The sequence below is a fragment of the Lactuca virosa genome, chromosome 5, assembly GCF_052849685.1.
Source record: "Lactuca virosa cultivar CGN04683 chromosome 5, Lactuca_virosa_CGN04683_v6, whole genome shotgun sequence".
In the NCBI taxonomy this organism is placed as follows: domain Eukaryota; kingdom Viridiplantae; phylum Streptophyta; class Magnoliopsida; order Asterales; family Asteraceae; genus Lactuca; species Lactuca virosa.
The window spans coordinates 67,282,411-67,309,334 of record NC_136430.1 but is presented as its reverse complement, the minus strand read 5'-3'; the positions used below and the strand labels follow the sequence as shown (position 1 = coordinate 67,309,334).

Here is a 26,924-nt window from a genome sequence, read left to right as displayed (position 1 = left end):
TCAAATTTAAACGATCTCACGATATACAATATTGAAATGGTTAAAAACATCATATTTTCACCTTTGGACAAAGTAGGATTTTACAAGATATTCAAAGAAGTTCTTCTTTACTATGAAAAATATAAAAAGATTGTATTTTTTTTTCTTTGTTCTTGGCCAACAAAAGAACAAATAAGAACAAGAAAAGTAGACGTTTACTTTCATTGCAAGCCACAGCCTTGTTCTGCTGCTTTCAAGTAATGATATGCCCTCCTTAACCTCTGTAATTAATAGTTCATGCTAGTTAATGACAATGGAATTATGATGACAGATGACACTTTGACAGCTGGCATGTCGTAGTATAAAATGATAAAAAAGAATTTAAGAAATGTACCGCTGTTGTATCTTTCATGCGAAGGAGGTCCAACCTTTCTTGTGGTCTTCGATTTGATAAAGTAGCAAGCTGCATCCAGATGATTATATCTCATAAAGATTAAAAAATTTGGCTTTTATGATTTTATAAACAAAAAGTTTAAACAATGATTCTTACCCAAAAACTGAAGGATTCAAGATCCCTTGTTGATGGCATCATACCTTGTGCTTTATGTAGTTCTGTGAGTCTCATTTGATCTTCATCAACATATAACACAACCATAAGAGAGGGAGAAACAAGTAATGAAAAAAAGACATCAAAATGGAAAAGATTTATAAAAGTTTACCTCCTTGCGCTGCTTCTTGAGCTAACCTTATCCAAGATCGAGCATATTCTGCCACTATATCCGTCATATCCTGCAACTATAACCACCAAAAATATACAAAAAAACAACATTTTCTTACTCATATTCCCATCATACCCTTCAAATTTGGTAAAATTATAAGTCGAGGTAAAAGTATAATTACATCGGATCTCTCTTTTGTCCCTTCGGTTGGAGATAAATCCTGCACCCATTCAATCTCAGCAACACGGTACCTTCATTATATATGGGAAATACATATCACCAACTTTAAAACCAAATTTTAAATCTTGAAAATGAATTCAAAAAAAAAAAAAAAAAGTCATGATAAGAATGATGCTAACCCGTCTTGATCCCAGTTTCGAAGGATGTGGCACCTTCGCCTACTTTCAACCTGCAAAAATTTTGATCTCTTTAGCATAAAAAATAACAGTTAGAGCTTCATTTTCAAAATCTTTTATGATACCCCTGAGTTTTCTAAAGTCTAGATCAATCATAAAGAGGATACAAGAAATGAAACAATTGATATTTTATCTCACCTCCAAGAAAAACCTCCCATCTGGAAGTGGCTCACAACTGCATGATTCAGAACAAATTACTACTAATGATTAAATCCGCTTGACACAAACCTTAAAGATATAAAGACTGATGATTGAAAAAAATACTCTGTAATTTCCACTTCACATGCATAATCAGCTACAGATCCGGTGCTAGTGTCAAGTATAACCTACATTATATGCAAAAAAAAACAATGTGTTAACGAGACTCTAACAATCTGCTTTTATCAATGGATCCAGAAGAAGAACACACAAAATATCTACCATTCCCATTCGTCGATTTCCTTCCATGATTCTCCTCACCTGTGATTTAAGCATAAAGATAAATCAAATATATTAAAGCAGATGTGTTGATAGCATGGATTAAAAAACTCACCATAAGTCTATAACGGGCTTCAAATATATTTAGGTGGAACTTCTGGCAAGGTAGCACAACATCCATCACAAAAAGAGGTAACAAATCAGGACCCATTTTAGTCAAACTGTCATTCTCCAATTTCCTTTCTGCATATTCCACAGGGAAGTTCCTCTCTATTATACTTTTCAGTGTCACACTGCTCAATAAAAGATTGTATGTTACTTAAGTTAAGACTTAAGATGGTTAAAAAAGGGCATATTAAATATTTATCTGCTATAAGGAACCGATGTCAACTCACCTTATTGCACAAGTTCTTGGACTGATAAACAGAACTGTTCTACACAATGGGCATCTGTTTCCTGAAACAGATATTCAAAATCCAAAGAAAATTAGTGAACTCAAGTGTGGTAAGAGAAGTTATAGAGAAAGAATGACTCACAGCACACTTACCCTGGTCCATTGACTGGAAGAGGCATGAACGACAAAAGGTATGCCCACATGGAGTTGTGATTGGATCATAGAGTAACTTGAAGCAAAGAGTGCAATCAAAGTCATCAGTACGTGGTGTCTGAATCTGACCATGTGTTCTTTTCCCAAATATATCGACTGTAAACCTTTCTAAATTCTTTAGAGCATTGCTAGAGAGAGAGAGAGAGGGGGCGAGAGAAAGAGAGAGCATGTGATGCATCAAGAAAAAAACATGAAATTCTTAAAGTGGACAAGAATATTGCAAAAACATACCTTGAAGCATCGAGTTGAAGACCTGTAAGAATTACATCACGGGCTTGCTCAAATCTTTCTAACTGCCAAAATATATGATCAAGATGAGTGTCATGAATAGAGGTATGATATAGGAACTGGGGTCTTATTCTTACCAAAATGAGTGCATTTGCCTTCAGTATGTATGCCATTACAGTGTGATTCTGTAAGTTCATAAAGTGCTCGGCATCCTTTAATGCAAGCTGAATAAAGTTCATGGATTCAAAGGATTTTGTGGTTACAAATGTAAACAGAAACAATAAAGCTTGAAAAAATAAAGATGATGATTCGCATACACTGGCATGGGTTGTAGGATCAAGCCCACTTAATGGTCTAAGTTCAGATGCAGCAGCTGGTCTGTGTTTCAGAAAGTGGCCAATCTTTAGGTAAGCAGCACATCGGTTGCTAAGAATGATAGGATCATCTGGCTTTATATTATGAGCTCTTGAGTAATAATTCACTGCCTGATTAATTAACATTAGTCATTAGGAACTAGGAAGTTTGTTAACTCATTTTCAGGCTCAAAAGGAAGAAACAAAAGAACAGAATGTATAAAGCAACTAGTTTCATTACTTACCTCTTCATACCGATTCACTCTGAATGCTTTGTTGGCCATTTTCATTAGATCAAGAAGATGAGTAGAACGCCCTGTGTCTAAAGACTCTTCTTGATCTCCCTGAATTCAAACTTTAGAAGTTCAGATAGCAATAAACCAAAACTTCAAACTTCCATAGATATCCATTATCAAGCTAAAACACAGAAAATGCAAGTGAACTCAACCACTGAATTACATCCCCTCCTTGGGGGCAAAAAGAGCTTCGCTTCTATATCGATATCAATTTCCCCAAAATTTTCATCAACATTGTTATAGTTAGCAATAAAAAAAATTTGCAGACAAAAAGTAGAATTCATTGTCTGCCAAAGTAAAGTGCAAATCTCTTTTCTGCACATAGATCACATAAAACTACGTTGATACGAAATCAATGATAGTAGAAACATTTTCCCAGCATTTAATTGCTATTTAAGCAATTTAGGGTGAATAATCCTAAAAACTCACCAAAACAAAATCCTCGACGTCTTCAATTCCTTCCAAGCTAAATCCAGCTGATGATTCTTCATCGGTAGCCATTTTGCAGACAGGCCAAATTGGAGAAGAACGCAGCCACAAAAAGGTGTATATAATATAGTATATACAATAATCTAGCGAATATGGAAGCAAAGAAGAGAGTGAAAGGAGATTGTTAAAGCATTAATTGAAGATGGAGGATAAGAGCGTGTTCTTTCAAGAATCCTTCGTTCCATACACGGACGATATTCATTTACGTGTACTCTTCACTTTCTCTTTAAATCTACTACATGTAGGTGATTAAAATTTAGAGCTTTCGCTCTCAAAATGTTGGATTCGTTTGAAGAATGACAATTCTACAATGACAAAGTGAAGTTTGTTGGACGTTGACGTGTATTTTGACTGTTCTGTGTGGTTCTTTCATCATCTTACCCAAAGAAATCCTAGTGATTTAGTACATAATTTTATAAAATCATTTGATTTTAAAAGATGCAAATTTTGATAACTTGGAAATGAATATTATATTTTATGTGTTAAGGTTGAATGTTTAAAATAAATTGATTAGCTATAAAAATGTGCTTAAAAGTAATGTAATTTATTGTGTAATACTTACTGGTTTTTGTAATTGTATTCAACACGTTTATTTTCTCCTAAAAAAAGTAAACGACTGATGACAAAATATTATTCATGATTTCCATGTTTTTATTAGAGAAATCATAAGAAGTTTGATTGAACTTTGATTGCTATAAATATATTATAAATGTCTATCTCACATTTAAGGCCGAACCAATATCTCCAAGTTATTAGGGCCCTAAATTTTAATGCCCGAGATTATAATTGTCTTTGATAGTGAGGATAAGCATAAGCCAAAAGGAAATAAAGGTCGACCATGGAGTGAAAGTTGGAGAAAGCTAAGCGTCAATCGATTCTTCAGAAATTTAATTGCGTTCTCCAAGACGCTAAGACCCCAACGATTATTCATTTAGGGAGGTGATTCGTAAACGTGTTTAAAAATACCCGAATCCAAAAATCCAAATGAAAATCCGAAAGCCCGATCCGAAACTAACCGAAATTTCAGATATCCGGATTTTTGGATATCCTAAATTGGATATCCGAAATTTCGGATTCGGATACGGATAGTGATTTTATAGATTTTCAAACCTTTCGGATATCCAAAAATATGATTTTTTTAATTAATATTAAATTTATTACTTGAAAATTGTAAAACCCCTACTTAATTATCAAATGAGAAAACATTCGGTACGTATGTTTCTCCATATTAAGGGAAAATTGCAATAAAGTCCTTACATATTGGCCTCATTATCGATTTAGTCCATATACTTTTTTTTATTCATTTAAGTCCCAAAAATCGGTAATCGTATTCAATTTAGCCCTTTTACCCAGTCAACGGGTCATCCAACTTTCAAAAATTACATTTTTGGCTCAGATTTTAAAAGTTATTACAAATTTGGTCCAAAATTTACACTTTTAGCCCAGATTTTAAATTTTATTACAAATTTGGTCCAAAATTTACCTTTTTGGCCCAAGTTTTAGAATTATGTTATGAATTCATCCTAACTTTAGCTTTACAACTTTTTTCTCAAAAAAAAATTCGAATATGTTTTTTCTTTATAAAATCATATTTATGCAAAAAAAAAAAACATATTTTCCCATAAAAAATCTTATATTTTCTATATAAACACTAGATCGGTTTTATCCGATTTTTGGTTGAACCGCCGGTTTTTTCCGGTTTGTTTACAAACGGTTTTTTGGCTCTAAAAAACCGGTAACCTGACCGGTTCCGGTTGAACCGACCGGTCCGGTTCAGCTTTCAAAACAGTGCTTGGAAAAGAAAATTAAATATTCGATATCTTGGTAAATGTGAATTCCACATAAGATACAAAGAGTTATAGACATGGGACAATCATACACATATATACATAGGCACTACACTTTTTAATAAGTGAATTTTACAAAATGATATAAAAAAATGAACAGACAGAGTATTACAAACCAGTTGTGATCCCAACAAGAACAAAATAGATACAAACCAATTGAAATTGTTTTACGACATGATTCACTATAATGATGCAACAAGATCATATCTTATTTTTTTAATCCAAAAAGCCAAATGGGTAGCACATCTAACGGTTTACCGATAAAACTTTCATTTCGTTCCACCAATCAAATAAAGTAACAAGAGAATACATGCACAACCTACATCTAGTACGTGATTCCCCATATCAAAACCAAATTTAACATTCTTTACACTATAATATGATATTATATGATATTTTAAAACTAATCTAGAGCACCAGGACAACTGCATATATACACAATAAGTGGCAAGAATTCAAAAATACATAAACATTAGCACCTAATTTTAGAAAATACATAAAAATTAGCATCTAATTTCAAAAGATACATAAACATTAGCATCTATTTCCGAAAATACATAACCAATAACATCTAATTTTAGTATAGATTCTAATATGATTCTAGAAAAAAATGATTGCTTACTGTTTGACTTGGTAAGATCGTAAATTCTCATATGGAGATAGCTGATTTGGTGAGATCGTTAATTCCTATATGGAGACAGCGAGAACATGAGAGTCTTGATCGGTGTTCAATTTTAGATGAAGAAGCTACGAACAAAAATCACCAAGTAAACAATCAAGGAGTCAAGAAGTTCAATTTTAAAATTAAATAATGTATTACGACATTAGATAATATGTTTAAATAAATTTTTAAAATAAAAAAATAATAATAAATTTAGAGATAATAAAATAAATAAACAAACTATTTTTAACATTTTTTATTATATTAAAAAAATTGATTATATATTAAAAAAGATGCTTATATATATATATATATATATATATATATATATATATATATATATATATATATATATATATATGTTTAGGTTCTATGGAAAACAAAAAAACCCTAAAATGAATAAAAAAAATACTTAGAGATCACAAAAAAAAAATTTCAATTTTTTTATCAAAAAATCGCAGCTTTTAACATAAAATCGCTGAAATTTTTTTTGAAAAAAAAAATTTTTACAAAAAAAAAAATGATTTTTTTTCAGCGAAATTGTCAAAAAGGCTGCGACTTTTTGTAAAAAAAATTCAAAAAAAAGGTTTTGTGATGTCTATGTATTTTTTTTATGTATTTTTATGATTTTTAGGGTTTTTTTGTTTTCCAAAAAACTCTTCCCTATATATATATATATATATATATATATATATATATATATATATATATATATATATATATATATATATATATATATATATATATAGGACTAGCTATATGCGATTTTTTGATTATATTGTGAAAAAGCGTTTTTTTTTGGATATTTTTTAAAAAATCATTAAGGTTTTTGACTAAATTTATAATGTTCTCTTCTCTGATCATTACCTCTTTATATATATATATATATATATATATATATATATATATATATATATATATATATATATATATATATATATATATATATATATATAAAGAGGTAATGATCAGAGAAGAGAACATTATAAATTTAGGACAAAATTTCACAATCGGTCCCTATGGTTTATAGAATATCGCACTTTGACGACTTCCTAGCAAAAAGTCACGCGACTGGTCCCTGTGGTTTGTAAAATTACATGAAAGGTCCTCCTGCCGTTAAATCTAACTTTTAAGCTGTTAGATTTTAATGGAAAAGACTATTTTGCCCTTGTACCAATATTACAATACACTACAAATCTCAAGGACCATTCGCGTAATTTTATAAACTTGAAATTTTATATATATATATATATATATATATATATATATATATATATATATATATATATATATATATAAATAAATTAAAATTTTCGCATTTTGTATTTATATAAATTATAAATATAAATTTTATATATATATGTATATATATAATTTCAACAATTTGATATATATATATATATATATATATATATATATATATATATATATATTATCTTTTTGACATTTTGTTTTCTATTTTTGTTTTATAGTTTTAGTTATTTATGGTTTTTTGTTATATTTTTATTTATTTTGAATCAAGTAAATAAATTTAAATTCGATAGACCATGTCGAAATTATTTTTTCTTTAATTTTTCTTATTTGTGAATTGAAGCGTTAATATTTTTTTATTTTTTTATTTTTTTTTAATTTTATGTCGTTACTGTTCATGTTTTTTTATGCTCCATAGTTAATATCGTTAGCAACTTTATGTTTGCATTTATCATTATCATTATTTGACCTTTTGTTTTTTATTTTTATTATAATTTTAATTATTTATTATTCTTCTATTGTTTTTATTTATGTTGATTCAAGTAATGAAAAATAGAAAAACAAAAAACAAAAATTCAAACACCAAATTCTAATATACTCTAATATATTAATACATTTTACATTTTCATCTTTTTTTGGTTTTTTTAATTTTTTAGTATTATTTTTTTAAATTTTTTCATATTATTTTTTAATTATTTCCTATTTTTATTTTTTTCGTTGTTTCGTTTTATTTTCATCAACTTGATGACTTTTTTTTTACCTTTTCCAAAAAGTGTAAAATGTATGAATATATTAGAGTATATTACAATTTTGGTATTTAAGTTTTTTTGGTTTTTTTATAATTTTGGTTTTTTTAAAATACATTAAAAAAATCATAAATAACTAAAATTATAAAAAAAAATAGAAAATAAAATGTCAAAAAGATAAAAAAAAATTTATCAAGTTGTTGAAAAAATATATATACATATATATAAAATCTATATTTATAATTTATATATATACAGAATTCATATTTATAATTTATATATACATAAATTTTCAAATTTATAAAATTACACGAATAGTCTTTGAGGTTTATAGTGTATTGCAATATTGGTACAAGGGCAAAAAATTATTTTCCATTAAAATCTAACAGCTGAAAAGTTAGATTTAATGGCAGGAGGACCTTTCATGTAATTTTACAAACCACAGGACCAGTCGCGTGACTTTTTGCTAGGAAGTCGTCAAAGTGCGATATTATGTAAACCACGGGGACCAATTGTGAAATTTTGTCTAAATTTAGTCAAAAACCTTAATGATTTTTTAAAAAATATAAAGAAAAACGCTTTTTCACAATATAATCAAAAAATCGCATATAGCTAGTCCTCATCTGCGATTTGCTCATTCTATTTGCTATTTGCTCATTTTCATCTACGATTTGTTCCATTAATCCATTCCATCAGTTATTTGTAGTTGAAAGTGACGAAATGGCAGATGAGAGTAACAAAACCGCAGATGTGGCTAGGGATGCAAGCGGATCGGGTATTACCCGCTACCCGTGGGGATCCGACCCTAACGGGTCGGGTATTACTCGTCTTAACGGGTAACGGAGCGGGGACGGACGTAAATATTTAAACCCGAAGCGGGGATGGGTCGGAGACGGTTATGATACTATCCGCCCCGTTTAAAACCCGATTATATATATATATATATATATATATATATATATATATATATATATATATGTTTATGGGAATTGGGAAATCTTATTCAGAGTATCAAGTTCAAGACGACGCTTCAAAAGTTCAATATTTCGACTCCTCGTGTCTTTAAGCATTGAATCACCATTCACCGATCTCATTCTCTCTCTAGTCTCTTATGATCTATTCGGCTTCTCCTAGAATCAAGAACTTATTATAAAAGATGCAGCCACACACGAAAATTATTCTTCTTCACTTAAGCCCTTCATTCCTCTTTGATTCTTGTTCAGTTCAATATTCAAACTTCATCTTATTTCTGGAATCGGCCCCTCGTTCTTCTTCAGTGAATCTTCACGACGAGTCGACGACATCAATCCTTCACCTTCGCTTCAACCTAGTCTGCACTCATGGAATTGAAGGAGAATAGCGTACAAGAAGTTTTGGCTTCATCAGAAAATCCTAAGCCCAGGTAATCGATTTCAATAAATTAGATTAAGTTGTGACTAATTAATCCTTTAGTCGATTTTCTTGCACTCGGTTTTGGTTATTACTCACTCGATTGAGTGATTTTGGTTGTTGAAACCTTATTAGACTATGGTTTTCTAGAAACCTGATTACCCACTTGCATCTATTTTGGTCTATTTTGGAACTGATTCACTCGATTTTCTTGTACTCATTTTTAGTTGTATTAGTCAATTAATTCAGTGATTTTTGTTTCAGAAATGTGTCCATCTGCGATTACTAGATTTTCATTAACTGGATATATATGAATTTGGTTTCTTTTTCATGAATCATGAAAAAATATGTAACTTTTTTGTTGCTGATTGGTAATATATTTCATGAACTTGGTTTCTTTTTTGCTTTGGATATGAATGTACACTAAACTGATATGGCTATTTTTGTTGTGGTTATAATCTGTCCATCTTAATTTTTCTAACTTATATGTGTTGTGGTTGTAATCTGTCCATCTAAAATTTCCTGCACTCGACTTTTTGTTGTGGTTGTAATCTGATATGGCCTTTTTTTTTTTACCTTGAGCTTGACAGTGGTGCAATCTGTCTATCTGAGTTTTTTCCCCCTATAACTACAATATATCCATATTTAGCTTTCTTTAAACTTATATGATTCAAAAAAGAATCATGTTTATTGTGATGTTGATTAAATCTTATTTATCCTTTTGCAGTGACATTCAAGATCAACAACCTCCACAACCAAGTGTTGAGGCTGTTGGAACAGCAGATGGACAATTGGCTGGAACAACAGATGGCGAGGGGGCTGGAACAACAGATGGCGAGGGGGCTGAACAGCAGATGGACAATTGGCTGGAACAACAGATGGCGAGGGGGCTGGAACAACAGATGCAGAGGTTGTTGAAAATACAAAAAGAAGATTAACTTCAGAAGTTTGGAGACATTTTAAAAAGCAAAAGATTGATGGTGTTGATAAGGCGATAAACAAACTTGAATGTTATGAATTTTGTTTTTATTTTAGTTGTTAAGTATTGGTTTGTTGTTATCTTTTTTACTATTTCGTGTATGAGAATGAAGTAAGAACTCTAAATTGTATTGGTTATCATGATTATTATTATTATGTATTTTTTTTTATATATTTTTCAGATTTACAATTTTTTTTTACTAAACGGGTATTCATCGGGTTCCCCATATCCGGTGGAGATTTTCCCACCCGAACCCGTCGGGGATTTAGCGGGGTGGGGGCGGGGATGGATATGTGTATCGGAGGTAGGGTGCGGGGACGGATTTTGTAGTATCCGCCAATATCCGCCCCCGTTTGCATCTCTAGATGTGGCTAATACATTTCATTGGTTATTTTATGAAAATTGTTAACTTTTGGTATTTTTGAAAAGACTAAACTACACAAATGGTCCCTGTGGTTTGTCGAAAATTGTCACTTTGGTCCAAAAAGGTTTGGACTAGCACTAGTGGTCCAAAAGTTTGATTTTGTTGCGAGTTTGGTCCAATTTGAGTTTGGTCCAATTTACTTTGATTTTTTTTAAAATGACAGATTTGCCCTTTTTTTAATTTTATTTTCTATTTTTTTATTTTGTTATATTTCTGATTTAAATTAAACAAAAAAGAAAAAAAAATCTATTTCCAGTCGTCCCTCCTGTAAACAACAACACCACCACCGATCACCATCTTTTTCTCTCTCTCTCTCTCTCTCTCTCTCTCTCTCTCTCTCGTTGGAACACCTCCGATCTCAACCCTCACCAGCATGCTCTTTGTTTCTTCTCCGGTGATGGAAACAAATCTGCAAATGAGGGTTTGCTTCGAGCTAGGTTTTGCTGAGGAATAATCAAGTCGAAGGAGAAGATGAAAGGCGGCGAGAGGAAATATGTTTGCTTCTGACGGTGGTATCCCACAAACCGGCTTCCAGATCTGGACGGAAGAGGATCTGGGCGGAGGAGGATCTGAATCGTCGCCACCAGATCTGTCGATTCCGGCTTTGTAAGGATGCATTTCAGATTCTCGGAGTTGGCTTCGTCTAGAAACCCTCAAGATCGACGACGTTCCAGATCTGTAAATGCCGCTGTCTTCACAAATCGATGATAGCTTCGTCTGGAAACTTGAGCCACAAACGTCGTCTCCGTCTCTCGCTCCTTCTCCAGCGAGTCACGTCTCTCTCAATCCGACGACCAGTTAGGGTTTTAAGATCCGACAAGTTAGGGTTTTAGATCGCTCACGTCCTTCTTCTTCACTGAAAACCCCAATCCATACGAGATAAGGTGGCGGCATTAGGGTTTCATAAGTTCGTGATGGTTTTTGTCAAAAATCGGGGTTATGGATATGGTTTCCGGTGGAGAAGACGAACCAAGAAAGTGACAAAAGGGTCTCCGGTGGTGGGAATTGATTAGGATTTGTTGTAGGTGATGGCGACTTTCAGATTTGTTGGAGGTTGCTGGTGACAGAGATGATGGGGGATGAAGGCGGTGGCGCCAACGACGAAGACGATGGTGGCGTCGGCAATGATTTTGGATGACGGTGGTTTCCGTCGGTGACACCAGTTTCCAGCGATGACACCGGTTTTTGGGCTTTATGAACTGTTCTTGAGAGCCATGAAGAACAAACGAAGAGGGAATGAGAAATATTGGGGAATGAGATATATATATATATATATATATATATATATATATATATATATATATATAGAGAGAGAGAGAGAGAGAGAGAGAGAGATTTATTTTTATTTTCTTGTTTTGTAGAGAGAGATAGAGAGACTTATTTTTATTTTTATTTTATTGTTTTTTTTTAAATTTGAAAATCAGGAAAACAAATAAGAAAAAAGATAAAATAAATTAATAGGGGCAAATCTGTCATTTTGAAAAAAATCAAAACAGATTGGACTAAAGACGCAACAAAATGAAAGTTTTGGACCACTGATGCTAGTCCAAATCTTTTTGGACGAAAGTGACAATTTTCGACATACCACATGGACCATTTGTGCAGTTTTGTCTTTTGAAAATTCAATAAGATTTTTTTTTTTTTTTTTTTTTTTTTTTTTTTTTTTTTGGTACGATAAACCCTTATATACAAATGGCATGTCAGCTGGCTCCCACCATCCTAAAGAGGTGTTCAAATGCAGTCGGCCGACTTTTTACGGCAACGGAGGGGCGTCAAGAGACTCAAGATTGTGGCCTGTGGTTCCCACTCTCCAAAACTCCCCATTTCCTCTTTTCTGTAGCCACCCGTTTACTAAACCCGCTCCTCCAATCTTACGTGTGTCAATCACATCTCAATTCACCCACCCGTCATTTTCCGACACCAGAACAATCTTCATCTTCAATTCCTTAATCTTCACCCAAATTACACTCATACCCAAAAGATTTCGCGTGAAGATACAAAAGATTGCGCCCTTTTAGGCTATACCCACCAAGTGTTTGTTAAAAATACTCATTTTAAGAACTTTGAGAATATAAAATCCGAAAACAAATGGCAACTGCTACTTTGGGTTCATCGACTCTAATCCAATCGCAGATTAATGGTTTTATAAAGCCGTCTATCTCCCAGTGTAACACGCTCTCTTGCACAAGGTATAGTTTTACTTCCCTAAATTGGTGAGGATCTTGACAACATTCCAAAATAATGTAGTACTCATAATTTTCAAATTCATGATTAAATTTAAAGGAGAGCCATTAGAACAGTCGTGAAGGCTAGTTCTCGAGTTGATAGATTCTCAAAGAGTGATATAATTGTTTCTCCATCGATTCTGTCTGCAAACTTCTCAAAGTTAGGAGAGCAGGTATTATTCTTTATTCATGCATGCTTCTTGACTCTTGTTAGATATAAATAGTTTTAGTGATATGTATAGGTCAAAGCCGTTGAGGTGGCAGGTTGTGATTGGATCCATGTTGATGTAATGGATGGCCGATTTGTTCCAAACATAACAATCGGACCTCTTGTTGTTGATGCATTGCGCCCAGTTACAGACCTCCCATTAGATGTTCATTTGGTAATTAACTCTTCTTTTTGCAAATAATAATTCTCATATATCAATATATCATTCAAAGTTTCAAACCAATCTAATGAAAACTATAAAAATGGCAGATGATTGTGGAACCTGAACAACGAGTCCCCGACTTTATAAAAGCTGGTGCAGACATAGTCAGTGTCCACTGTGAACAATCTTCCACCATCCATTTACATCGCACTATTAATCAAGTGAGATTTCAGACATTTTCTTGAAATCTATTTCTTTTTTATTTTAATGTTCCTTTCTTCATTCAGATTAAAAGTCTTGGAGCAAAAGCTGGAGTAGTTTTGAATCCTGCAACACCATTAACAACCATAGAATATGTCCTAGATGGTAAATTATACACAATTTAGTACATTTACGTATCTTTTAATGGAATTATCGAGTCACATTGTTTTTTTTTTTTTTTTGTTGTTGTTGGTGTTGAATAGTGGTGGATTTGGTGTTGATTATGTCTGTAAATCCTGGATTTGGTGGCCAAAGCTTTATTGAAAGCCAAGTGAAGAAGATATCAGATCTGAGACGAATGTGTGTGGAGAAGGTAATCTTGCATTCTCACTTTTTTTTTAAAATTTTAAAACCTGAAAATCCTAATAGGGAAATTAATAGTTTGTAATGACAATTTAATTTATATCCACTTTGCAGGGTGTGAACCCATGGATTGAAGTAGATGGTGGAGTGGGTCCCAACAATGCATACAAGGTATTTCAATCTATGTCCATGTTTCTTTTATAAAGTTCTGTATGGGTGTGAGTAAATGACCATTTTACCCTTCTGTTTAGAACACTAACAATCAGTTTGAACAATTTTAAAACATTCCATGTTTGATGACAGGTCATCGAGGCTGGGGCTAATGCGTTGGTTGCTGGTTCTGCTGTTTTTGGAGCTAAAGATTATGCTCAAGGTAAGGACTCTTTAGTCTTTTCCACTCTTCATCTGTAACCAAAAACTTGAGTAAAAATCCTTAAAAACATGTTTATTTTTATCCATTTTTACAGCAATAAAAGGTATTAAAACCAGCACAAGACCCTAAACATGTTTCTTATCCATTTCTGTATGCGATCGGATGTGTTTTTAACAGCAAAAAAAAGGTATTATCTCAATGTAATCACCACTTGGCATTATATGAATTTAATTATTCAAGTATTTGAAGACAAAATGTTGGATTTGCAGACAACAGGGAGAGGATTCTATACCAAATACCACATTGCTTCATGATGTTGTGAGATTACTCGTATAAAGAAGATGGATATTGAAAAATGGCACAAGGTGTGAAAATGCAAATGTGTATAAAAAGTTCCATTTTTGCCCTTCACTTCTACACCTTGTTTAGCTAACATTCGAGAGGTCTGGAAATTGTTATCAAATCATGATGTAACTGAAACATAATAGGGAATGAAGAAAAAGTGGCAATTTTATTATTTTTTTTTGAAAACTTGATTGTTATTGAATGCAAAGAACCCTAAAGCATAAATTATATTCCTTATAAATTTCACCACAACTACAAACTCTCACATTGAACAAAAGATTCTTGTCTGGATCCTGAAACATGAAGACCCAATTCCAGAAGATCATCAGAACACTTGAATGCTGATTTATAATCCCCATTTTCTCTATAACCCCTAGCAAACACACCATAAATCACATCATTTGGGATCAAACCAATCTTAACCATGTCTCCATGTAACATCATCACTCCATACATATGTTTCATCTTAAAATGCCACTCTGTAATCACTGCATAAACATCCAAATCTGCCTTAAAACCAATCTGTCTCATGTCTCTAAAAAACTTACCAGCTTTGAAAACTTTCCCATCATTGCAAAGTCCTATAATCAATGATGTGTAAAGAACATTATTTGGGTGACAATTCTCATTTTCCAAGAAAATCTTGATTGCATCATTAGTTAAACCATCTTTGCATAATCCATCGATCAAACAAGTAAGAGTGAAAACATTAGGAGTTAATCCTGACTCCATCATCTCCTTGTAGATCTTTAAAGCCGATTTTGTATTGCAATCTTTAAAATGGCCATCAATCAAAGCAGTGTAAATCACAACATCAGGCACAAGATCTTTGATCATCATTTCTGTGTATAAACCCATTGCACCCTCCATGTTCTTTACCTTACAATAACCATCTATTAATGTAGAGTAAGTAATGATATTAATCTCAACACCATTACTCATCATTTCACCACACAACTCAAGAGCTTTCTCCATGTTTCCTTTCTTTGAGTACCCATTGATTAATGCATTGTAAACTGCTGAATTAGCAATGACTCCCTTTTTAGTCATTTCTTTTAACAAAAGATTTGCTTCTTGTAATCTACCCATATTGCAATGGCCATTTATAAGTATACAGTAAGTGTAAACATCATTTGCAATACCCAAGGTTTCCATTTCGGATAACAAATTAAGGGCTGCAGAAAGATTTCCTTCTTTACAATATCCATCAATTAAACAATTATAAATGTGTGAATTAGGTATCTCACCAAACTTAATCATTTGACTGAGACAACTTTGGGCAGATAACATGCTACCCACTTTGCGAAATGTGTCAATTAGGATACCAAATGTGACAAAATTTGGGATCAAACCAGTGATCAAGATCTCTTTGTAAAAGTCAAGAGCTTTACTAACATTTGCCATCTTACAATGGCCATCCATTAGAGCATTGTAAGTGTATAAATCTGGAGCCACTCCGGCTTTGTTCATTTCTGCAAACATGCTTTCGGCTTCTGATATTCTACCTTCACAACATAGCCCACGTATGAAAGTTGTGTAAATGACAACAGTCAGGTTCATACCTCTTTCAAGCATTTCATCAAACAGCTTCCGGGCTTTCTTGATATCTCCTTGGTGACAACAGGCATCGATTAAAATCCCATACGTGACAACATTTGGTGGCATGTCATGAGAAGTAATGTTTTTGTAAGCCTCCCACATTGAATTATACCTCCCCATTTTCAAAAACCCATCTAAAATCCTGTTGCAAACATGAACAGCAGGCAACTCATCTGTTTTCTTGAGCACCCAATACGCCTCATCCACAAATCCAAGTTCGGTTAAAGCTATGATTAACACTCCAAACACTTTGGTTTTGGGTTTGCTGAGTTCGGGTTGATCAAGGGCATGGTAGAGCAAAGAACATACTCTATTAGGAGGGCAAGATCTGTGTAGAGTTTCGATGAGGTCTTTCATCAAACACCTGGCCTTCAAGTATAACCTTGCATTGGTCAAGAAATGAATAGTCGCTGAATGCAGTTTTAAATTCTTAGTGGTATCGATGTTCTTGGAAGCTGAATAATACAACTGAAGCGCTTCACTTGCGGATTTGGAGTTTACGATTTTATCTGCGAGGTTCGACTGAAAGGATGAAAACGAGGCAGCTGAAGAGAAGACAGGAGGATTTCTGGAGCATGAGAAATTGGTTTTAATGGCGGAAATCTTCATCGTCGCGCAGGCAAGGTGATTTCTTCCATGAATCAGATTCATCTGCCGTTAATTAATTCTTTGATCCAAGTCTCAGCCCAAAGTTGCTCTTGCTCCTGCTATGAAATCACAACACTTTTAATCATATACTTAGAAAAGAATACATTACTAAAATACCCTCTTATTTGAAAATAATTAATGAAGTTGTAAACTAAGAAAAGGATCGATGGTTCTCGGAGTTTTTCATAACCTTCTTTACTCATTAGCCCTCACCCACCCATGCTTCCCTCATACGTGCCTAGCCTTAGGCCCCTGTATATCTGACAACTAGGTATGACAATTGAAAGAGTTTTGACCATAATCTCATCCAAACCCTTAAGAATCGGTAATGATCCATAGACGACCCTTTTAATAAAAGGGTTAGCGGGTAAACGAATCAAAAACTATGCTCCAAACTCATATAATTCTTAAGAGTTTTTCATAACCTTCTTTACTCATTAGCCCTCACCCACCCATGCTTCCCTCATACGTGCCTAGCCTTAGGCCCCTGTATATCTGACAACTAGGTATGACAATTGAAAGAGTTTTGACCATAATCTCATCCAAACCCTTAAGAATCGGTAATGATCCATAGACGACCCTTTTAATAAAAGGGTTAGCGGGTAAACGAATCAAAAACTATGCTCCAAACTCATATAATTCTTAAGAGTTTTTCATAACCTTCTTTACTCATTAGCCCTCACCCACCCATGCTTCCCTCATACGTGCCTAGCCTTAGGCCCCTGTATATCTGCAACTAGGTATGACAATAGAACGAGTTTTGACCATAATCTCATCCAAACCCTTAAGAATTATATGAGTTTGGAGCATAGTTTTTGATTTGTTTACCCGCTAACCCTTTTATTAAAAGGGTCGTCTATGGATCATTACCGATCCACTCCGTTTATAACCCCCCCCCCCCTCCTATAAATTTTAGAATTATAAGTTTATATTTCATACTGCGTAAAGTTTAATTTTAATTTCAATAGAAAGTCCAAAGGGCAAAAACTAAAGTTCAAACTGTTTTTACATAAGACTCAAGGAGTCGACTTATAGACTTCCAGTTTTCTACTAAGAATTATGATGTCATTTATCAACCGGAAAAAATTTTGTAATTGCTATTCTCTATCACTACAATCGACAGTCAAAAATCAATCAAAAGTTACTACAATAGTGATTTTTAATTCCAATCGAAAGTCCTCGAGTACGTAATGTGTTTTCTAAATCAACATTTGTTCTATTTAAGAAGTATTATTTTAATATTTAAGTAAAATGTGTTTGATAATTCAAAAAAACATACGGGTTACGGGGCGGGTTTGGATAGTTATTGATTCGGTGGATAAGAGTATGAGTTAGATTATTCAAAACCTTATGGGTTACAGAGCGGTTTTGGATTGGATTTTGAAATTAGTTAAAAGGGTTTGGATCAAAGTCGATTCGCTCCAAACCCGCCCCATTGTTAGGTCTGCCTGCAACGAAGACAATCTGCAACTTAGGTGGCAGCTAGACCACAATCGTACATACCACCTCCGGTGCCACGACAATAACGCTTCGTGCAGAGTGGCACGTGAGGGCACAAACAATTGAGGGGTAACATTCTCTGTCTTTCCCTACCCCTCTCTTGCTTCCTTGCTTCTCTTTCTCTTCTCATTTTTTTTCTTCGTTGGGAGTACACCGGACACCTACAGTGGTGGTGTTGTTGGTTGATTTGGAAGCTCACCACACCAAGGAGCGTGGGGAGTATACCGTTCAGCCTTACACCTTGATGTCTAACCACCATTGTTCTTGATTTCTGGCTGCATCTTTCTTGATGCCCACTGGTTGTATTTCTTCCATTTTGTGTTATGAGTTATTATAAAATCTCATGCAGCTCACTATTATATGCCATACTAAACAACACCGTAACTAGTGTCCGAGTCATTCAAACCTCACCATATCATTACATCTCTCAAACAAAGAGAATGAAATAAAAATCGAACATTAATATTAGTGTTATTTTTATGATTCGTATGTGACTTGTCAATGAATCAATATTAATGTTTTTTGATCTTATCTATGTCAACTTTTTTGTTTTTATATTGAAATTTTTTGATACTAAGGCGATGGTTGGTTTTTTGTGAGGCAAAATGTATATAGTTTGCGGACCACATCTACAGACCTCTACAGTAGAAGAGGTGGACCAAACGTCTGCAGTCTGAAAGAAGAAGACTGTTTGTTTTTTAATGTCTAAAGACTGCTAAAATAAACTAAAATATAAATAAACTCATTTTTCTTAAACTTAAAAGAGTTTTTCAATACTTTTATGAGTTTATTATAGATAATTAACAAATCTAGATCAAAATTTATATATTATTATATAAAAAGTGAAAATAAAATGATACGATTTAACCATAAAAAACCAATAAGCTTTAGTCACAAAGTATGCTTAAATATTGTAATAAGGGATCAAACAATTTGACACATAATGGATGTAATTAGACTTCGATTTTAAAATAAAATTTTTAAAATTTTCATTTTATTTTTTTAATTAAATCAATTAAAAACTGACCATAAATATTTTTTTTCTAAGAAATTATTGATACCGCATTAAATAATGTTTTATAAATTTTGACACAAAAATATATAAAACAATATTAAGATTTGTTTAATATCTATATAAACCGCTCCAACAACCATTATTGTAATTAAATGTTTATTTATAAATTTGTCACAAAGTTCATTCTTGTATCGTCAAACCCTTTTTTTTAAGTGTTGTATTTTTTTTTTCAAATTGTTTATCAAAGATAAAGTTTGAATAAATCTAAGTTTTAAAAAAATTAATAAAAAATAAAGATATATGTGTTTTTCTGGCTAGAAGATGTCTCTGCGCCAAAAAGATGACGCACAAACATTTTTAGGTCTGCATGTAACGCCTGGTTCCCTGGTACGCATTTAATTTAATTATCTACTTATTTTAAAAGAAGGACTCGACGAGTTGGTGACCCTAACTCGTCGAGTAGAGGGCAGAGTATACGCGAGGTTTGAGTTATCTACTCGGCGAGTCGAGGTCCCTGACTCGACGAGTAGCACGGCCAGGGTGAAACCCTAATTTCGGGGTTTTGCACCCTATTTAAGCATCCTAATCCCCACCCCTTGGCCTCATTTACAGCCTCCTTGTCCTAAACCCTAATCCACGAAACCCTAGAGCATTTTGGGAGTGTGTGAGTCATCTTTGAGTGTTTTGTGTGTTCTTGAAGCCTAGAAGAAGAAGAAGGAGCTTGAAGGTTCAAGGAGAAGGTTATAGATCCAGGGATTTTGTTCCATTCTCATCACTTTCTGGTAATCAAGCTCTTAACTTGCCTTATAGTTCCTTAGATCTCTTTGTAGTCACTTTTATGGGGTTTTTGTCCAAGTAGCATGACTTATGAGTCATGGATGTCCCAAGTTGATTATATTTTCAGATCTGGAGTCATTAAGGGCTGTAAAGGCATAAAGGTGTAAACTTTATGCCATTTGAGTCTCATGCAAACCGTAAGGATGTTGTTATGGCCTTTTAAGTCCCAAAGGGGCCATGCATGGAAGCAAGCTCGAGACTTTATGTGCTTAACTGGTATCTAGACCCTAGATCTAGGTCTTCATGCTTTGGTTTGGAATACTAATGCTGTTTGGACAAGATCTATGTCCTAAAGGAATTAGGGGGAGACTCGACGAGTTAGATCGCGATTTCAGGATCTAAAACTCGACGAGTTGATGGAGTAACTCGACGAGTTGGGTCAATCAGAATGTTGACTTTGACCCAAGCGTTGACTTTGACCAGGGGTAAAATGGTCATTTTACCCTAGGAAGGATTATTAGATTTTGATTAAGTGTTATTATGAAATTGATAGTCGGGGAGTCGCCGGAGCAGCATTCAGAGATTCCTCACTCGAGTTTTCAGCAGTCAGTCTTGCGAAGTGAGTTTTCCTCCAGTAGGAACGGGTCAAAGGCACCAATGTCGACCCGTTTATGTATGTTAGTATGTGTCGGGCTTCGGCCGATACCGGGGCTAGCCCGATGTAGAGTATGTGTTCTGGACCTCGATCCGATGCCGGGGCGGTCCCGAGAAGTATTTATGTATGCTTGATGTCTTTATGATTCATGCATATTATGTGTTATGTGTTTCGGGCCTAGGTTCGATGCCGGGGGAACCCCGATGTATGTTAGTTTATATGCTATGTGTTATATGTTTCGGGCTTCGGCCCGATGTCGAGGAAAGCCCGATGTATGTTATATGTTTATGTTATGTGTTTATGATATATGATATGCAGTGTGTATGTCGGGTCAAGCTCGATGCCGGGCGAGGCCCGATGCCAGACGTGCAGGAGTACGATGTCGGGTAAGCCGATGTCGGGTTCGTCCCGATGCAGCTGGGCGTAGTCCCAACGTTATTTTATATGTTATATGTGATATGTTATGTGGTAGTTTGGGGGACCTCACTAAGCTTCGTGCTTACCGTTTTTAGTTTTGGTTTCAGGTACTTCTGCTAGCAAAGGGAAGGGATCGGGATGATCGCATGGCACACACCACAGTTTTCTAGCCTGGGATATTTCACTCTGATATTTGATATGATATTATGATACTTTGACAGTTATGATGATGTTTTTGAGATACATGGTTCATGATGTTTATTTGATGATGATATTTATGGTTTTAATAATGAATTAAAAACGAAATTTTTGGACCGTATTTTTCGGATTTTACAAGTTGGTTTCAGAGTCTTGGTTTGGGGGATTCGGGCACACTCTCGGGTGTGTCTGAAGTTAAACTAAGGACATGGTATGAAAATTTTCAAAAGAAAAATCATTTTTACAAAAAAAAATTAAAAGAGAAAAGAACTTTGAAAAGAGAAAAAAGGTGTGGTGCATGCAATCAACCGAGTTCAAGTAAGTACTCCCAAATTTCCCATAGAAGTTTATGTTATGATATGTTTATGAGAACTGCATGCTAGATTAGGACTAAGGATCTAGGAAGGATGCCTTATGTGCCTTTTATATGTGTAGCAGCTTTATGAGAATTGCATGCTAGATTAGGACTAAGGATCTAGGAAGGGATGCCTTATGTGCCTGTTATGTGTATCTCAGCTTTATGAACCGCATGCTAGTACAAATTAGTCAGTGATGGCCTGAATGTGATATGCTTGATTATGTGTACTCGGTGCTCGAATGCTGCTTGCTTTGTGCTTTTATGAGTTCTAGTTATCTCTTACTAACTAGTAAATGAATATGTTAAGTTACATATTGCGAGGATTAAATAATTTCAGAAGGTTAGGCCTAGCTCTATTGCGCAACTCTTGTTTGAGTCCAACCGTTGTAGTGTAACAACGTAAATTTTCAAACAAAATTTTCAATTTAAAATCACATAATTCTCATAACACGTTTCACAAAATCCCATTTATTTAGTTTACAAAACACAACTCCATAAATGTTTGATTAATAATCCAGGATCCTCAAAGCATAACTCTTTCTCTGGTGTGTACAATCGAACCGGCGCCCTCCCGGGATCCTGAGAAGAACCTAAAACACATATCACATAACACGGTAAGCATGAAGCTTAGTGAGTTCCCCAAAATACCACATATCTCGTTAGCCTCTCATGGCTATACTCAGATAAGACCCTCCGGTCAATGTGTCTCAGTGGGACCCTCCGGTCCTAACTCAGCAAGCTCAGAATAATACACAACATAAATCACATAGACATAATGCAGGATATCACAATTCTCAATATAAGCACATAAGACAACTCGGTCACACAAAGATACCACTCATGGTAAGTATAGTGAGAAGACTCACCTTGTAAGAACTCGGACAACCTCGAACTCGAATCACCGGTCTAGCCTCCGCCTAACACATACGATAAATATCTCTAATTATTACGCTATTCATGACTCTAAATAAACCCAAGGCTATTTCTCTTTCTGTCAAACTCTTGGAATGGGTAAAAGACCATTTTACCCCTCTATGGCTTTCCATTACTCATGTTGACCAAACCATAAAGTCAACAGAAATCAAACTCGAGTCAACAGTCCATGTTTGACCTGACTCGCCGAGTGCACCCATGTGACTCGTCGAGTCCACTATTGTAACAAACCGTTATTTCAAACCTATGTAATAATGTAGGTCAATTTATAGTTCTTTTTAAAACAATAAAGAGAAATTTTAGCATACTGTGTATATTTACATAATTGACCCTCAAAAATAAAATATTAAACAATCTCGATTGGGATGAACCAAGTGGTAGAGATTGTAACAAGTTTTCCAAAAATATAAAGAACACTAAAATCCGAGTTATAACGAAGAAGTTATGACCAATCGAAAATCCGCGACAAAACCGGCAAAACACTGTTCAGTGTGAAAACTGAACTTTCAATAAAAGGATTTTTAGCCTTAACAATCTAAATGAAAGTTGTAGTTTATGTTAAACCGAGAACTTTCGAAAAAAGAACATCAAAATCTGACTTCGTATGAGGAAGTTATGATTTTTCTAAGTTTCAGTATAGCAGTATACAGCTAAAAACTCGAAATATCGATCGAGTCATTTTTAGCCGACACAACCTAAATGAGAATTGAAGGTCTCGTCAATAGTAGTATAGCGGTAAAAAGACAGACAAAAACGGACGTCGGATGAAGAAGTTATGAATTTTCAACGGATTTCCTGTCCCGGTCTGTTAAAAATAATAATATTAAAAATAAAGTCAAAATTAGCCGACGAAGTCTAAACGAAAGTCGTAGAGTATAATTTTACCTACGCGTGCATATAAAGAACGTCAAAAACGGAGTTCGTATGTGAAAGATATGAATTTTAGAAGTTTTTGGCTCAAAAACCGAGAAATAATGGATAATACCGGGAAAACTCGCATGAACAGTAACCGCCACACCCGGATCCGCCCCGTGTCGTCTTCTTATTGGACCAAAGTTCGGTCCGCTCCTGATCCGACGTGCGCCTCGCACCGTGGCTGCTTCCGAACTCGCACCGTGTTGCCTTCCGATTCGGCCGAAGTCCGGTCCAATGGCCATCCGACACGCCGAGCCAGCTGTCCGAACCGAGCCCCTCCCCCTCGCCACTTGTCCGGACACGCAGCAGCCTCCCCTTGCTTCGTATCCGAGGCTTCGGCCTATATAAGGCCTGCGAGACTTCTCGGATTTTACCCATTTCTTTCACCATTTTTCACCCTTTTTCACCCCTTTCACTTCCATAAGCTTACAAATAACCCCCAAAGCCTCGGTATCATATCTCAAACCCTAAGCAAGCCTCGAAGCCCCGAGATTCTCGAGAAAAACAACTTTCTCTAGTCGAAACTCTGCTCGATTTAAGCCGGTTTTTCGTCAAATAAACTCATTTCCAGGAAACGAAACGCTGTCCAAATCACCACGTATCAAGTGAGTTCATACCCCCGTATTTTCATAATTTTTACTGTTTTAAGGGGGGGGGGAATACAAGTATAACACAAGAACTTTGTGTTACAAATAAATGATTTCAAATCATGATAGAACGACATTAAGGCATCAAAAATACACAAAATATTGAACTCTTTTATAAACTTATATTTTTCCCCAAAATTCATATTTGTATATATATATATTTATATAAATAAAATTTAAAAGGCTTAGGACTGATAACTTGTTATGGGTCATTTTCCGTGTTTGGATGTGGGCTTATAGTACCGGTTATTTGTTCGAGTGTCGTTTAAATTTTACTTATATATAATTGTATATGTATATGAATATAAAAGTTATTTCATCAGTTTAAATACCCTTTGTAACATGTTGAGCAAGGGGTTACATACAAAAATAGTTAAATACCGATTCAGAAAGTACATATAAATTATAATAGGTATAATTTATGATACATAGAACAATAATACATGATTCAAGCATACTAGAATACACTGTTTTACAAGAAACAAGGGTTTTGATTCAAAACAAATCAATGATTTACAATTGTCAAATACATGTTCGGAATACTAATCCATGAACATACAATCAATCATTATTTAAGGATGATTGGGTTTTCTTAAAAATACATGTTCGGAATACTAATCCATGAACATACAATCAATCATTATTTCAGGATGATTGGGTTTTCTTAACCATTATACATGTAACATTTATATGTTTTTTATAAGACACCGGTAAAGTCCTGACATTATAACCAGAATCTCCAGCCAGGGGATCGAAACAAGTTGTGTGTAGATCTATGTTGGGATTGACAACCCCACACTCAGACTGCTAGCTACAGTCAGGCATACACGCCAATGAGTGACAATTGTTATCAACAGTTTAAACGCCTACAAGCGTTTGTTTCAGGCCATCCAGTCATAGTATGGTTATAAGAACTCATTAAAAAGATATTAACAATACGTTAGTGTATAATCAACTGAACGTAGGTACATCTTCAAAGTACCAATTTACAAAATACAAACTTCAATAACTGCTGGTGGAACCAGGCACACTCCCAGTCACAAGTTTTACAAATACAGAACAATGGTTTACAAATGGAACGGTTTTATGGGAATAAAACTACTTTTCATATACAGCAGAAAATATAGGATTTTCTGGAACAGTTTACATATTCGAGATACCGAAACATTCTTTTAAACATATATACATATGCACTCACTCAACTTTATGTTGATACTCTCTTTTCAAATTACTTGTATTCTCAGGGAAACAATAAACAGGTACTCCCCGAGCTTTTTGAGAAGATGGAGCTACTTTGAGTCATATCTTCTTCTTTTGTATAACTATTTTGGTTTCAATATACAATAATGGAACACATGTAAATACTTATACTTTTTAAATACAATGGTTGTTTGTACTTTGATTACTATGATGCATGTGTTGTGATACTACAATTAAAGTCCTCCACCCCTGGACGTTTCCGCTGTCTGGTTTGGGGGTGTGACAGATTGGTATCAGAGCATTGTTTATAGTGAACTCAGTATATCAATCCATAAAAGATATACAAACTATAAATACATCGGGGCTAAGAGCTTTGACTACAAGTATACTTTTTTAAAAATTTATGTATTTTTACAAGAAGTATACTAACACCCATACCTACAAGTACAATATCACAATCATAAGAACTTAAAAGTATTTAAGTGTTGAACAATATAGTCAAACCTGGGCAGTTATGTAATCATATCTGGGATTAATATAGCCTGATCAACTATATTGATTTGAGATATGACCAACATGTGTCTGGGAGTGATAGTAGTGTTGCAACATTTCTAAAACTTACCAACAATACAAATTCAGAAGAACTATAGAACAAATCACATAAATTAAAATACTATGGGAGTATTTTACTATCCTTACCTTTAATACAGATAATATGGCCGAACACAATTTACCTGGGGACCCCTACAATCAACAAAATGCGGGATGGATTTCAGACTCAGATGAAGAACCCTCTAAAGACAGTGAATCAAGTGGTACTGACACAGAACCACAAGTCTACAATCCTGGGGAACGTCCCCTAAGACAAGGTGAAGCAGAACCCATACCAGAATGGGGCCAGTGTATAAACCACTGGAGTAGGCAAGATGGTCTACGTCCTCCTTACGGGATTGCAAGAGGTTTCTATAATGTTTCTAGAGGAGGAACAACCGATAGAGCTCTTCCAGTTATAGTAAATCGAATAGCCCGCCAAGCCAAACAAGCAAGGATTTCGATCAATTGAATCCTACAAGTAAATACGGTTGCGCAGGTTAATACTGCAGATATCCTTCGTCTTGATGAAATGAAGGACGACACCCAGCATCATACTGAAGCCCTTCAAAGGCAACTCAATGTTGTTCAATCTGAGATAAGGGATTTAAGAGAGCATCAAGATGCACAAGAAAGGCACTGGAAGGCACAGGAAGAAGCAGGACCCAGCAACCGTCGTAGCAACCGCCGCAAGTAGTGTTTACACTACTTCTACTTTCTAGTTTAATACACTGAATGTATAGACTACTTTTCGTGATATGTACAAAACCGAGTATCAATAAAATAATAAGC

The 26,924-nt window shown here is 34.4% G+C and overlaps 3 protein-coding genes across 3 annotated transcripts; 1 reads left to right on the top strand and 2 right to left on the bottom strand.

Annotated features, from left to right (window-relative positions):
• Nucleotides 1-37: 37 nt before the first annotated feature.
• Nucleotides 38-3,809, bottom strand: LOC145116842 (zinc finger (C3HC4-type RING finger) family protein). The gene is made up of 17 exons (XM_079053157.1): nt 3,445-3,809; nt 2,965-3,063; nt 2,684-2,851; nt 2,504-2,590; nt 2,370-2,431; nt 2,079-2,266; nt 1,927-1,987; nt 1,647-1,824; nt 1,535-1,573; nt 1,379-1,440; nt 1,253-1,289; nt 1,058-1,107; nt 880-949; nt 699-774; nt 530-609; nt 374-442; nt 38-260 (listed from the first exon to the last, which is right to left on the bottom strand). Exons 1-17 carry the CDS (start codon nt 3,514-3,516, stop codon nt 201-203), a joined length of 1,458 nt encoding a protein of 485 aa, XP_078909283.1. The 5' UTR covers nt 3,517-3,809; the 3' UTR covers nt 38-200.
• An 8,732-nt stretch (nt 3,810-12,541) lies between these two features.
• LOC145115114 (ribulose-phosphate 3-epimerase, chloroplastic) lies at nt 12,542-14,865 on the top strand. Its single transcript, XM_079051289.1, has 10 exons — nt 12,542-12,990; nt 13,085-13,199; nt 13,269-13,409; nt 13,505-13,618; nt 13,685-13,763; nt 13,862-13,971; nt 14,076-14,132; nt 14,265-14,334; nt 14,429-14,521; nt 14,604-14,865. Exons 1-9 carry the CDS (start codon nt 12,890-12,892, stop codon nt 14,461-14,463), a joined length of 822 nt encoding a protein of 273 aa, XP_078907415.1. The 5' UTR covers nt 12,542-12,889; the 3' UTR covers nt 14,464-14,521; nt 14,604-14,865.
• Nucleotides 14,866-14,893: 28 nt separating this feature from the next.
• On the bottom strand, nt 14,894-17,139 carry LOC145115113 (Pentatricopeptide repeat (PPR) superfamily protein). The gene has a single exon (XM_079051288.1). It carries the CDS (start codon nt 16,927-16,929, stop codon nt 14,932-14,934), a length of 1,998 nt encoding a protein of 665 aa, XP_078907414.1. The 5' UTR covers nt 16,930-17,139; the 3' UTR covers nt 14,894-14,931.
• Nucleotides 17,140-26,924: the final 9,785 nt, after the last annotated feature.

What these genes read in the sequence shown, in the direction of transcription:
- LOC145116842 (XM_079053157.1), bottom strand. Translation starts at nt 3,516, where the DNA reads ATGGCTACCGATGAAGAATCATCAGCTGGATTTAGCTTGGAAGGAATT. An exon ending in GAAATCGACGAATGGGAATG is followed by an intron (nt 1,441 to 1,534) that starts GTAGATATTTTG and finishes CATATAATGTAG; the next exon opens with GTTATACTTGACACTAGCAC. An exon ending in GCATGAAAGATACAACAGCG is followed by an intron (nt 261 to 373) that starts GTACATTTCTTA and finishes TATTAATTACAG; the next exon opens with AGGTTAAGGAGGGCATATCA.
- LOC145115114 (XM_079051289.1), top strand. Translation starts at nt 12,890, where the DNA reads ATGGCAACTGCTACTTTGGGTTCATCGACTCTAATCCAATCGCAGATT. An exon ending in TCCCATTAGATGTTCATTTG is followed by an intron (nt 13,410 to 13,504) that starts GTAATTAACTCT and finishes TAAAAATGGCAG; the next exon opens with ATGATTGTGGAACCTGAACA. An exon ending in GTCCCAACAATGCATACAAG is followed by an intron (nt 14,133 to 14,264) that starts GTATTTCAATCT and finishes GTTTGATGACAG; the next exon opens with GTCATCGAGGCTGGGGCTAA.
- LOC145115113 (XM_079051288.1), bottom strand. Translation starts at nt 16,929, where the DNA reads ATGAATCTGATTCATGGAAGAAATCACCTTGCCTGCGCGACGATGAAG.